The 13,008-nt window shown below is 43.3% G+C and overlaps 1 protein-coding gene across 5 annotated transcripts in view; it reads left to right on the top strand.

The window, feature by feature from the left end:
- Positions 1-2,389: 2,389 nt before the first annotated feature.
- ENPP2 (ectonucleotide pyrophosphatase/phosphodiesterase 2) overlaps positions 2,390-13,008 on the top strand; it is a 113,472-nt gene continuing 102,853 nt past the window's right edge. For 3 of the 5 annotated variants that reach the window (XM_032760337.2, XM_032760333.2, XM_032760330.2), the window contains exon 1: positions 2,390-2,633. In XM_032760337.2, the coding sequence (XP_032616228.1) occupies positions 2,613-2,633 (21 nt within the window). In that variant the 5' untranslated portion in view covers positions 2,390-2,612. The remainder of the gene's footprint in view (positions 2,634-13,008) is intronic. The other 2 variants (XM_032760334.2, XM_032760335.2) reach the window with 1 other exon arrangement.

Genomic DNA, 13,008 nt, shown 5'->3' with positions numbered 1-13,008 from the left:
AGAGAAGTGAGCTGGCTGGGGACATTTGTAAGAACTGAGGTGGTGCTGAGTGCCCAGCCAAGGGTAGGCCAGACATCAATGGTGGTGCCAATGGTCATTATTTTGGAATGATGTCGAGCTCTAGCAGATAGCTACATCTTGGGTGGATAATTTGCAGATGGGTATGGCAATGGCAGGACAAAGAAATGAACAAATTAAAGTGGAAGGAGAGACAGATTGAAAATGATATTAAAGACTAGTCTGAGACATAGAGGAAGTATTTTCAAGAAGGAGCTGAGGTCAGATGCAGTGGCTCACGCCTGTAATCCCAGCACTTTGGGAGGCCAAGGCAGGTGGATCACTTAAGGTCGGGAGTTCGAGACCAGCCTGGCCAACATAGTGAAACTCCACCTCTACTAAAAATAGAAAAATTACCCGGTTGTAGTAGTGGGCTCCTGTAATCTCAGCTACATGGGAGGCTGAGACAGGAGAATCACTTGAATTCAGGAGGTGGAGGTTGCAGTGAGCAGAGATTGTGCCACTGCACTTCATTCAGCCTGGGCGATAGAGCAAGACTCCGTCTGAAAACAAACAAACAAACAAAAGAAAACCCTGAATATAAGAAGAGGAAGGAACAAGGGATAAACTTCTAATGAATCCAAAGCCAGAAGTATGATGAGAATGAGGGAGTGAGAGAACTGGGAGAAAGAGAGTGCCTTGTTATTCCACGGTAGGCACTGCACATATTAAAGTACTTTAAAATATAATAGCCATCTTTTATTGAGTATAACTCCATGCCTGCAGAAAGGCCAAGGGTTTTATCTACAGAATTTCATTTAATCCTCATAGTATATATCACAACTCCAGTTTTACTGATGAGAAAACTGAGGCTTGGTGAGGTTAAATGTATTGCTCACATTTTCACAGCTAGGAAGAAGAAATTGCATCTGTCTGATGAAGCAAATGCCCCTAACTACCGACCTAAGTGATGTTGAGCTATATATTTTTGTTGTTGGAGAACAATGCATGACTCCTGTGTCCTTTTCTTGTGAGTTGATGCCCCAGAGCCAGTTATATTAACACATTCAGCGCTGCAAGATGAAGTCCACATCCCCTATAGTGACACAGGAGGATGGTCAGAGTCCATCCCACACCCCCTTCTCTAGATTCACCCTCCCACGCCGTCTGCTCCTGCTTGCCCCAACTATTTTCAAGTTCGCTGAATGCACCACAGCAGCTTTGTACCTGGTGTTGTCTGGGTCGGTGATGTCCTTCCCCCTCTTCTTCTCCTGGCTGGCTCCTCCAAGTCCTTCAAAATCGAGAGTGAGTGTCACCCCCTTTCCCCTTTTCTGAGCTGAAAACAGTGAAAGTACTATTGCCTTTCACACTGGGCAGGTCTAGGTCTAGGGCTTCTCTGCAGACCTCCACCGTAACTCTCTGCTGCCCCTCAACCCCGCCTCCATCACATTAAAATTCTGTGATGCTGACTGCTTGTCCATTGTTCATTTCACAAGCTCACAGCCCCTTCCCTTTTGTTTAATATTTCACTGTCTGGAAGGACCCAGAAATAAGATAGAAGGAGGTGCTGATAGTAGTTAGTGATGGACTTTGGTAGCAGCCCTGGGAACACCTGGCTTATACCTCTAAGTGGCTAGTCTGGTTAGCACAGCATCCTTTCAGCAGTAGACTATTAAAAAAAAAAACGTAGCCAATAGATTCAAGATATCTGTGAATATCGGGGAACAAAACATCTATTATCTAATAAAACAATTTCTGACACTCACTTTTGTAATCCAAAAATTAAAATAACCATAGCTACTATCGCTTTATATTAATTGTGTTCTCGTTAGTAGTGTGGGTCACTCAGCAGGGTGGTGGGTGGTTTCGTGGATGTGGACTGGATGCCAATTAAGAAGACCAGGATTTCACTTTCTGGTTGGGTGATGGGGCAAATATTTTTCTGAGCTTCTCATTTTTTATGTGTAAAATGGCAGTAATAGGAGAGCCTCCCCGGCATTGTTTGGGAGGCCAAATGACAGCATGATTGTGAAAAGCTCTTTGTAAACTGTAGCGTGTTTTAGAAAAAAAAAAAAAAAAAAGGTGGTGATATTTTCCAGAGTGTCAGAGGAACTTAAACAACATAGGCCTGCCCCTGTTTGACCTGGAAATGCTAGTTCAGGGAATGCATTAACAACACAGCAGGAAACTTCTGCTGCGAAATCCTTTTGGAAACAGACTGAATCCTACAGAAGGAAAGAGAAATGGCAAACCAAACCTCACAGAGGTTCTCCTTGAAAGATGAAAAATTAACTAGGCTCTGTTGGGGGTGGGAATGTGGATGGCGGCGCTGGAAGCCCCGTCTTCAGCCTCCCGACACTTTCCTTCCCCAAAGCCATTTTAGTCAAAGGTCATGTGTGTGTCTTGTCAAAGGCCAGCTTCCAATGGAATCATTGTCCCCCGGGACAGCGGCCCCCTGACTACATCTGCACTGGAGAAATCCCAAAAGCAAACGGCCAGTGCAAACAAGAGCAGTCCGCAGCAGCCGTCCCGAGCACAGCTCCCAGGTCGCGGGGCTGCAGCCCAGGCCGCGTCCGCAGCGCCCGGGCAGGAACAGACGCCGAGACTCCCGCAGCATGACCCGCCACGCCGATCGGGTACGGTATGCGCCTCTCTCTACCCGTCCTCCATTGCTTGGGCTCCCGGGTCACAGCTGCCATTCTGTCAAGCAGAGAAACCTTGCAAAGAGGGCCTCCAGGTTTGCGGGAAAACGGTCCCTGTTGGGCTGCGTTCCCGTGCACTCAGCTGGAGCAATTTGCAGGCGCGCAAATGCGGAGCTCAACTTATTTCGAGTTTTCATTGCCAGAGAACGAGTTTGTAAATATCGAGTTTATCTCTGGTTTCTGGAAAGCGAGCCGGTCCAACTTGCAAGACTCTCGGTTCACCACGGCTCCAGACTGTGCAAGCGGGCGACCCTTAGCCTTACCAGCCGCAGGGCACTGCAAGCTCTGCCCTCCTGGGCGGCGAGACGGGCCCGGCTTCTTGTTTATTACCGGTGGGACAGGGGCTTGGCAAGAAGGACGGGGATTTTTAAAACAATATGTTTAGTAATGTCCTCTGGACTCCCACACTTGCCTCCAGGAAACAGAATCATATCCCTGAAGGAGGGAGCCCCTTCCCCACAACGCGCCCCTCGCAGGCTCCACAAAGATGTTGACAGCCAGTCTCTTGGCCCTTTGTCCTCTTCTATTTGAACAAGCCTTTCAAACGAATCTGGCTAATTTTGGATAAGACTGGAGGGAGCCTTGGGTCTTAACTGATTATGGGTGCTTTTGATCTGGACTTGGAAATTTCCAAGGGTGAACACTGGGGAGCTTCCGCAGGGGCAGCGGGCACCGGCACAGCCGGTCTTCAGGTGCGGAGCGCGGGTCAAAGGGTTCCAGCGATTGCTGGGCTTCCACACTCTGGTTTCATTTTAACAAGTGAAGCACGAGCCACTTCTCACTGATAGAGGGAATGGAAACAAAAGCCGCTCTAGTGCCCAGCAGGATGGAGAGGGAACCCGATTCTGGTATTGCTTATGTATTTATCACATACCCGGTTCCATGGAGCACAAGAGGTTTTCTGCACTTCTGCTCATCAGGTATTTAATGGAGCTTCCGGTTTCCCCTGCAGTGATCACCTCTGGCTGCCACCTCAGTTTTCTGCTCCTCTTCCCACCAAACTCCTTGAAAGAGTGGGTGGCATTTGCTGTCTCCCGACATGTCCTCGCTACCCTTTTGCTCCTTCACACCCAATCACCTGGCGTCCGCCCTCACCTCTGAGGGCCAACCTTTGGCAAGGCCGCCGAAGACCTCCCTGTAGCAAAACCATAGAGCATTTTCAACTCCCCCACTCCCACGCGCGCACACAGCCTCTGTGTCATTTTGAATTATTGGTCCTTTCCTCCTCCGTTTTTGACTCTGTCCTGGATGCTACAATCTCATGCTTCCCTGGCTCCCTTCTGACCTTTTGAGTTACAATTGAATACTTAAAGGGCTTCACTTCATAAATGTTTGTGTGCACTGCTCTTTCTTCTTGACTCTTCCCTTGTCATCCTGCAGTCTTTCTGGATAATCTCATTCACTCCAGTGGCTTCAACCACTACAGATACATGGTGTCTCCCAAACCTAGCTTAATCTTTCTTCTAAAATTCCAATCTCTACTTTGATGTTCCATAGAGCACCTCAAAATCACCGAGTTAGGACCTGGATCTGTCTTCTCCCTTCTTCTCCCAGGCCTGCTCTTCCTCTTCTCTTTGCCACTGCAAATGGAATTTCTCAAGTTGTCCAAGTCAGACACAACAGAATCACCCTAGGTGACTTCTTCCCTTTCATTCATGACAATCATCACTAAGCCCTGTCTACTGTCATTGCTGAGTATAATTCATACACATACCTGTGTCTCCACCTCCCCCACCACTGTTATAGTTATGGCCAGTATTCCCTCAAATTCCATTCTGGCCACAACTTCCCATTAGTCTCATCTGGGGCCAGTCCTGCCCAGCTCATACCTCCATTTTGTTTCCACAGTGTGTCAAATGATCTTTCTTTCTTTTTTTTGAGATGGAGTCTTGCTCTGTTGCCCAGACTGGAGTGCAGTGGTGCAATCTCAGCTCACTGCCACCTCCACCTCCTGGGTTCAAGCAATTCTCCTGCCTCAGCCTCCCAAGTAGCTGGGATTACAGGTGCTGGCCACCATGCCTGCTAATTTTTTTTTTGTATTTTTAGTAGAGGCGGGGTTTCACCATGTTAGCCAGGCTGGTTTTGAACTCTTGACCTCAAGTGATCTGCCCGCCTTGGCCTCCCAAAGTGCTAGGATTACAGGCGTGAGCCACTGTGCCCAGACTGTGTCAAATGATCTTTCTAAAGTATAATATGATCATGCAGTTTTTTGGAAAAGTCTTCAGCAGATTCCCATTTTTATTTTCTTTCAAGAATAATTTTGGTGGATACACGTTCTCCACAACTTGCCTTTTACCTTCCTCTTCATTGTTATATCTTACTACTCACTCCCTCTCCACATTTTATGCACCATTTTTGTACATTTTATATACATTTTGTCCATATCATATATGAATTTAGGTGTGTTAAACTATTTATTAAATAAGACTTTCTTTCTGTATGTCTGTGAGGTCTGTGTCTAACTTCTATTTTTATTTAGACCCAGCTGAAAGCCCCTTTCTCTTTTTTTTTTTTTTTTATTTTGACAAAATGTCCCCCTTTCTCCCCTGGTCTAGATGGCTGGGGGGTGTTCTCGGCTCACTGCAAGCTCCGCCTCCTGGGTTCATGCCATTCTCCTGCCTCAGCCTCCCAAGTAGCTGGGACTGCAGGCACCCGCCACCACACCCAGCTAATTTTTTTGTATTTTTAATAGAGATGCGGTTTCACCATGTTAGCCAGGATGGTCTTGATCTCCTGACCTCGTGATCTGCCCGCCTTGGTCTCCCAAAGTACCGGGATTACAGGCGTGAGCCACCGCGCCTGGCCCCCTTTCTCTTGGAAACGATGCACATCATCCTTCCTAATGGGTTAGGTGGCCCCCTCTTGTTCTCCCAGAGCTTCCTTTATTTCTGTGGGTCAGAGCACTTACCATTCTTTATTACAACTATCTATTTACTTGTCCATCCCACACCAGACCTTAGGGATCAACTCTTTTTGTCTTAGTATCATTACAATTAGTGCTTAGACCCAGCTGGGATGCTCAATGAATTTTTGTGCAGTTTTTGTGAATGACTATTTATGTTTAAGCATTGAATTAGATGACAGAGATACAGAAGCTTTCAGGAAATTATCATCTATAATATGCTAAGGAATAAAGATTAAGCATGATTGTCAGGGAAAACATAGTTTTCTACTTATTTAGCAATGGAAGGGTTTAGACTTTCTGGGTATTTGAGAATAATGCCTCGAGTCTCTGGGTCTATCAGCTCCCTCTCTAATTCACATCTCAACAGGTGGGCTTCTCCTATTGCTATTGCACCTATCCTAACCTTCCCCAAGGAAGAGCTGCAAGGAAGGCCTTTTGCAGTTTTGGCTCTGTTGACTTTGTGAAGGCAAAGGAGTCCTCTTTAGGCTGGAACCTGGCATGGGACAAGGACACTAAAGGCCTAGATAGGTGGGCTTCTGAGAGTCCTTTGATAAGCTTGATTCAGAGAAGGCATCCAGTACCTCAGAATGGGCCAGTGGGCAAGCCCTCTAAAAACTCTTTAGAAAGTGATGGAGAATTTGTGATGCTAGAGATAAGAAAATGCAGTTTTGATTTCCTAAAAAGAGAGATGTGTGCAATCTAAACCTTCAGACAGAAAGGTGAATGATGATTAACTTTGATAGGGAGTTATTTAAACTTGAAGTTGTCCTCAGACTGTTTGAGACCAAGGTCTTTTTCAGGTATAGATACACACTACTCTTCTCAGAAAAAAATGCAGGATATACCGCATATTGCACTTTGTATGAACTTTCAGTGGGTTCATTACAAGTCAACTCTGAGACTCCTTTGAGTTGTAATGAACCTCCTGTTAGGAATCTCTAATCAAAGGAATTAATTAATTCCACAGATATTTGGGAGAGTGAAGTAGGTGGCGAATAGTGGAGCCAGCATAAGTCAAATTATGCATGTTTTCTTTTTTGAGATGATCCCAATATCATGTGTGCTAATGACTATGAGCTTGGAGTCACAGGACCTGAGCTCACATCCCTGCTCTGGCAATTGCTACTTGTGTAATTTTCTGAGAGATGATTTTATTATCTATTAAAAAAGAATAATAGATGCTGGAAGATTTAACTAAAATAAAGTATATGAATGCACCTGGAACATGGTTATAGTCAATACACTTTAATCAGTTTACAGCATTGATTTCAGGAAGGCACAGATTCTGTGATCTTCTTCTGGATTAGAAAAGTGCATATGGGCTTGATTAATGACTGGTTGAATGCATTTATTAAAGGAGAGCTGATTAACAGATGGATTGACATGTGAATGTCTTTAGTGGCATGCTACTGGCCTCTGTCTTCAATCCTGTTTATTCAGCATCATCAATATCTATAAAGGCATAATATAAGGCTCCCATTTGCTAAGAGAAAAGGCATAAGGATTAGGAGTCCAAAAGTTATCAGTAAGTTATAATCTGTTTTGACTTTTAATTTTTGGGGTGTGTGTGTGCAGAGACGGATATAAAAAGTCTTATGCGTGGATCCCAAAATTCAATTGCAAATTACTAGCTATGTGTGTATGTGTATGACAGAGGGAGATGGGAAGTAGAGGGAGAGGGAAAGGGAGATTGAGAAAGGAAGAGATAGAGAGAGGAAGAGACAGAAAGAGAGAAGTGGCAGCTTTATATAGTTAAGGTTTAGAGATTTAAACTGATGATAAAATCAATAGTGATATGTTTCTTTTAAAATAGAATTTTGTTGTATTAAAAGCGGTCTAGAGGCCAGGTGCAGTGGCTCACGCCTGTAATCCCAGCACTTTGGGAGGCCGATGCAGGTGGATCACAAGGTCAAGAGATGGAGACCATCCTGGCCAACATGGTGAAACCCTGTCTCTACTAAAAATACAAAAATTAGCTGGGCATGGTGGCAAGCACCTGTAGTCCCAGGTACTCGGGAGGCTGAGGAAGGAGAATTGCTTGAACTGGGAGGCGGAGGTTGCAGTGAGCCGAGATTGCACCACTGCACTCCAGCCTGGGCAACAGAGTGAGACTCTGTCTCAAAAAAAAAAAGAAGAAAAAAGAAAAAGAAAAAAAAAGATATCTAAAGTATAGAACATGAGACATGATAGTCATTGCTCTCTGTATTGTTCAGACCATATTTAGAACAATTGTATCTAGTTCTGGGTGCTATACATTAATTTATTAGCAACTGCATTGTCTATTATTATCTGAGCACCTACTATGTGACAACCACTCTGCTAGATATTGAAGACAACAATGCTGAAGAAGACCTGATCTCATGGTATTTACAATGGAGCAGAGGTGTTAGATGAGGAACCAGGTGATTTTAATTCAATATTATACTTGCTTTGATAGGGGAAGCTTAGGTCCCCGTGAGACCACCTGAAGGGATATTTAATCTAGACTTAATGGGACCAGGGTAAACATTCTATAGGAAGTGATATCTAAATTGAGACCCAAATGCTGAGTAAAGATGAGGAAGGTGAAGGTGATGGAGGGAAGAGGGCTCCAAGCAGAGCTGTCGGTACCTTCAGTGGGCTGTGCAAGGGACTAAAGAAGGAATGCAAGAGAGGGGAGGGGAGGAAAGAAATGAGACTGGAATGGTGACTGAGGCCAGAATGGCATGACGCTGTCCTTCCTGAAGCTGTAATTGATCTTTACGAAAATGGGGAGCCAATGAAGGTTGTAAGCAGGACAGTGTCACAATCGGTTTGGGGTCTTGGAAAGATCAATCTGGCTGCAGTATGAACAATGAGTTGGAAGGATGGCTGGTAAGAGGGAGACAGACCACTTAGGAGGCACTGTGTCATAGAAAGAAGAAAAGATGGTGGCCCTAAACAAAAGGGTAGCAGGGAAGATGACAAGAGTGGATTAATTCAAAAGCTAATTAGGAGTTATAAGAGTACAGTGACAGACTGCAGGAATGCTGTAGGAAGGATGGGTACAGGACATTTAACCTGCAAAAGAGAAGATTTAGAGGGTCACGATGTCTGTCTTTCCCTCTAATGTGGAGAGAGATAATCATTGTGTCTGTCTTTGAGAGGGCAGGATGAATGAATGAATGAGCCAAATAAATAAGAGACACAAGGAGATACATTTCAGCTCAATACAATAAAGAATTTTCTAACAGGCATCCTAAGGCAACGAGTTCTTTGTCACAAAGAAATTTAAACAAAGCCTTGATAGCAATTCTTGGAAAAGTTGGAGAGGCAGGAATATGGTTAGCCAGGCTGGAGGGCATTGACATTTCTTTTCAACCCTAGGATTTCAAGATTCTGTGTATAAAGTTCACATATCTGAGCTTGGTATTTAAGGCATCCTGGGATCCAGTCCTTTGCTGGGTGGCCATATGTCCTGGTTTCCTGGTACTGTCCTAGTGTATGCTTTTGTTTCCTGCAGCTATTAACAGCAGCCTTTTTCATGCTTGAAGGGGTCTTAGTTTGAACAATAAATTTTATGACCATCCAGCCCTATGACTTGATTTTCCTGCCTCGACCCCTGACATTCTTTTAGAATTCCCAGGAACTACTCATACTAAACTATTTGTTACTCTCAGAGTAGACCAGGCATTTTACTACAAGTGGGTTTACTTATGCCATTTCCTGTGTCAGGGATACCCTTCCTCTCCATCCTCTATGTACCTCCTGGAAAATATACCTTTTCATTAAGTCCTAATCTAAATCAAATGCTGAGTCCTTCATTAAGCTTTTTTTTTCTTTTTTATAGACAGTTTTGCTCTTTTTGCCCAGGCTGGAATGTAATGGCCTGATCTCGGCTCACCACAACCTCCGCCTCCTGGGTTCAAGCGATTCTCCTGCCTCAGCCTCCCAAGTAGCTGGGATTACAGGCATGTGCCACCACGCCTGACTAATTTTGTATTTTTAGTAGAGATGGGGTTTCTCCATGTTGGTCAGGCTGGTCTTGAACTCCTGACCTCAGATAATCTGCCCGCCTTGACCTTCCAAAGTGCTAGGATAACAGGTGTGAGCCACCACGCCCAGCCTTTTTTCTTTTTAAATTGTCTTTTTATAATGTGATAGGTTGCATTATATTGCTGAATATATAATTATTTTTATACTTTTTTGAGCCCTTTCCCTAAATTATCATCTCCTAGAAGTAAGGTACTAAGATCTTTGAAAAATACAGTAACCCATTGGAATGAATGGTGCTTTGTTTGAAGCAATAATCTTTCAGAGGGAAATTTTCATTTATTAAAAAAGGTCATATTTTCTTTTTTTTTTTGAGATGGAGTCTCGCTCTGTCGCCCAGGCTGGAGTGCAGTGGCACAATCTCGGCTCACTGCAAGCTCCGCCTCCCGGGTTCACGCCATTCTCCTGCCTCAGCCTCTCCGAGTAGCTGGGACTACAGGCGCCCGCCACCACGCCCGGCTAATTTTTTTGTATATTTAGTAGAGACGGGGTTTCACCGTGGTCTCGATCTGCTGACCTCGTGATCCGCCCGCCTCGGCCTCCCAAAGTGCTAGGATTACAAGCGTGAGCCACCGCGCCTGGCCTCATATTTTCATTATATGAGTGATGCATGCATTTTGTGGAAAAAAAATCAAAAAAGGAAAGTACAAAGAAGAAACAAAAATTATCTACAATCTCACTATTTAGAGATAAGCATATTAACTCATTAATGAATATCCCTTCTATATTCTTTTATGTATATGTAGTCTTAAAAATTGGAATTGTCCATAGCCTTCTGTAACCTGCTTGTCTTTAATGGCATACCACAAATATCGCCCCATGCCATTATATATTTTTCAAAAACATAATCTTCAATGGGTGCATTGTATTCTAGATGTAGCTGCCTCATGATTTGTTTGGCAAACTCCTGCTCGATATTAGGCTATTTCCACATTTTTGATGTTGCAAAAAGAGCTATAATGACCAACTCCCAAGACAAACATTTATGCATCCATTTGGTCTGGGACATTTATATATTTCTAAGATGGCAAGACAATTATTGATGGAAAGAAGGATATTGAGTCACTAAGAAAGGATGAGCTAAAAAAAGGCTAACTTTGCTTTTAAAAGTGTCATTTTTATTTTATGTTACATATATCGATTATATATGAGATTTTTATATATGTGTATATACTTATTAGTCCTATAAGTTAATGAAGGTGCCTTGTCTGATTTGAGAATGTGACAACAACCTGTAGGCTTAGTACAGAAGGGATTGATAACTGATAAGTAAATTTCTTGAACAAGAAATTGAGTTTGAAATCTAAAAACTTCAGTGCCTTTGTATCAATGTGAGACATAATTTCATTCATAAGCTAAATATAAGGGAGAGTGACATGTTTGCCACAGAATAAAGGCATTTCTGTGAAAAGAGGGGCACTGCACTGCCTAGTGTTTTGGTGTTTGGAGAAGGTATGAGGCCACAGACTTGAATCCTCATTCCAAAGTAAATCATTTATCATCTTAAAGACCCAACAAGCAGGAAGGTGTCCATTGTAGAGTGGAACGTTTTTATCTGAGGGGGAAGCAGGCTTTGGGACACACTCTGAACCCATTTGACCACTTTTTAATAGAATAAATGAAAGATGTTGTTATGGGTTGAATTGTATCCTCTCTCAAGTCAAATGTTGAAGTCATAATCCCCAGTTCCTTAGAAGGTGACCTTATTTAGAGACAGAGTCTTCAGAGAGGTATTCAAATTAAAGTAGGCCATAAGGATGGGTCCTAACCCAATATGACTGATGTCTGTATAAAAAGGAGAGATTTAGACACAGGAACACACACAGGGAATAGATGGCCATCTACCAAGCCATGGAGTGAAGCCTCAGAAGAAATCAATCCTGCGCCCAACACCTTGATCTCAGACTTCTCATCTCCAGAATGTGAGATGATACATATCATTGTCTTCTTTTGTTGTTGTTGTTTTGTTTTTGTTTTGGTTCACTGCAACCTCCACCTCCTAGGTTTAAGCGATTCTCCTGCCTCAGCCTCCCAAGTAGCTGGGACTACAGGCATGTTCCACCACACCCGGCTAATTTTTGTATTTTTAGTAGAGATGGAGTTTTACCACGTTGGCCAGGTTGGTCTTGAACTCTGACCTCAAGTGATCCGCCTACCTCTTTCTCCCAAAGTGCTGGGATAACAGGTGTGAGCCACCGCGCCTGGCTGATACATTTCATTGTTTAAGCCACCCGCTACTTTGTTATATGGCAGCCTGAGCTAACTAACCCACATTTCTTGAAAGAATAATGTCCTTAGCATGGTTTCAGCTGGTAACACTCAGTACAACATTATTTCACTTTCCAGTCACCAGAGAGTTTGCTCTTCTTCATGGAAATGATCGGGAGACTGCTTTGCAGTTTCACGACTTGCAAAGCATTTTCATTTCTATTATCTCCTTGACCCTGACCGAAGCGTGTGAGATGGGAATTCTCATCCTCTCTGTTTTAGAGAGAGAAAATAGAGGTTCAGAGAGACTAAGCGAACTGTTCAACGCTGCACGGCTTGGAAGCGGTAGCGCTGAAACTCAAACATGGGTCTTCTGATGCTAAATACTGTGATCTTTTAATTAAAACTCAATGCATTCATCTTCATGGACATGTCAAATACCATCTTCCTTCTCTGAAGTTTGAAAAGACATAGGTTGTAGCATGCTGAGCCACATTTCCCCATTTTTATAACTTTCATGAGAATGATTTTATAAGCCCTCTTGTTGGACTATATCTGAAGCCTGAAGGCACCTACTCTGCCTGTGTCATCATTATCAAATATTTACCAGGAATCCTTGATTTACGCCCCTGTGTTTACTTGCAAAGAATATTTCGTCTCTACTTAGAAGCTTTGTTTACTAACAAAATAGGCTTTCTCAGTACACAGTTTGATTACCCACAAATCCAACTGCAAAACTTTGGATATGTTGGATATATTTGAGTTTTTCCATCATTAATACTCTTCGGATATTAATTCAACATAGTGGTGCGAGGGAAGCCTACATTTTCCTGGAAGCTGCTTGACTTTAATCAGCAGGAACAAATGCAAGATTATTGTACTTTTTCCTTGGGTGACCTAAGCTTGTTCTTGGCACCCGTGAGTGCAGAGTGCTTGGTTGTCTCAGAGTGTTTCAGTGGCTTCTACACAGGGGAATTATTAGTTTTTAACCTTGGGGATAATTCCATAAGAATGCAATTCTTTTCCTCCCTGAAAGAACAAAATATTGCTTGTGTTAGGTTACCCCTGTTATGCAATAAAACCAGTGGTTCCCAGATGGTGAAACTGTAAGAGATCTATAGGTAGGGTTGTTAGATTTAGCAAAAATCATCAAAACAAAAGAGACAAAAACAACAAAATCCCAGG

The sequence above is a fragment of the Hylobates moloch genome, unplaced genomic scaffold, assembly GCF_009828535.3.
Source record: "Hylobates moloch isolate HMO894 unplaced genomic scaffold, HMol_V3 SCAFFOLD_9, whole genome shotgun sequence".
NCBI lineage: Eukaryota > Metazoa > Chordata > Mammalia > Primates > Hylobatidae > Hylobates > Hylobates moloch.
Note: the sequence above shows the minus strand (reverse complement) of the source record. Positions and strands in the feature narration are given on the sequence as shown.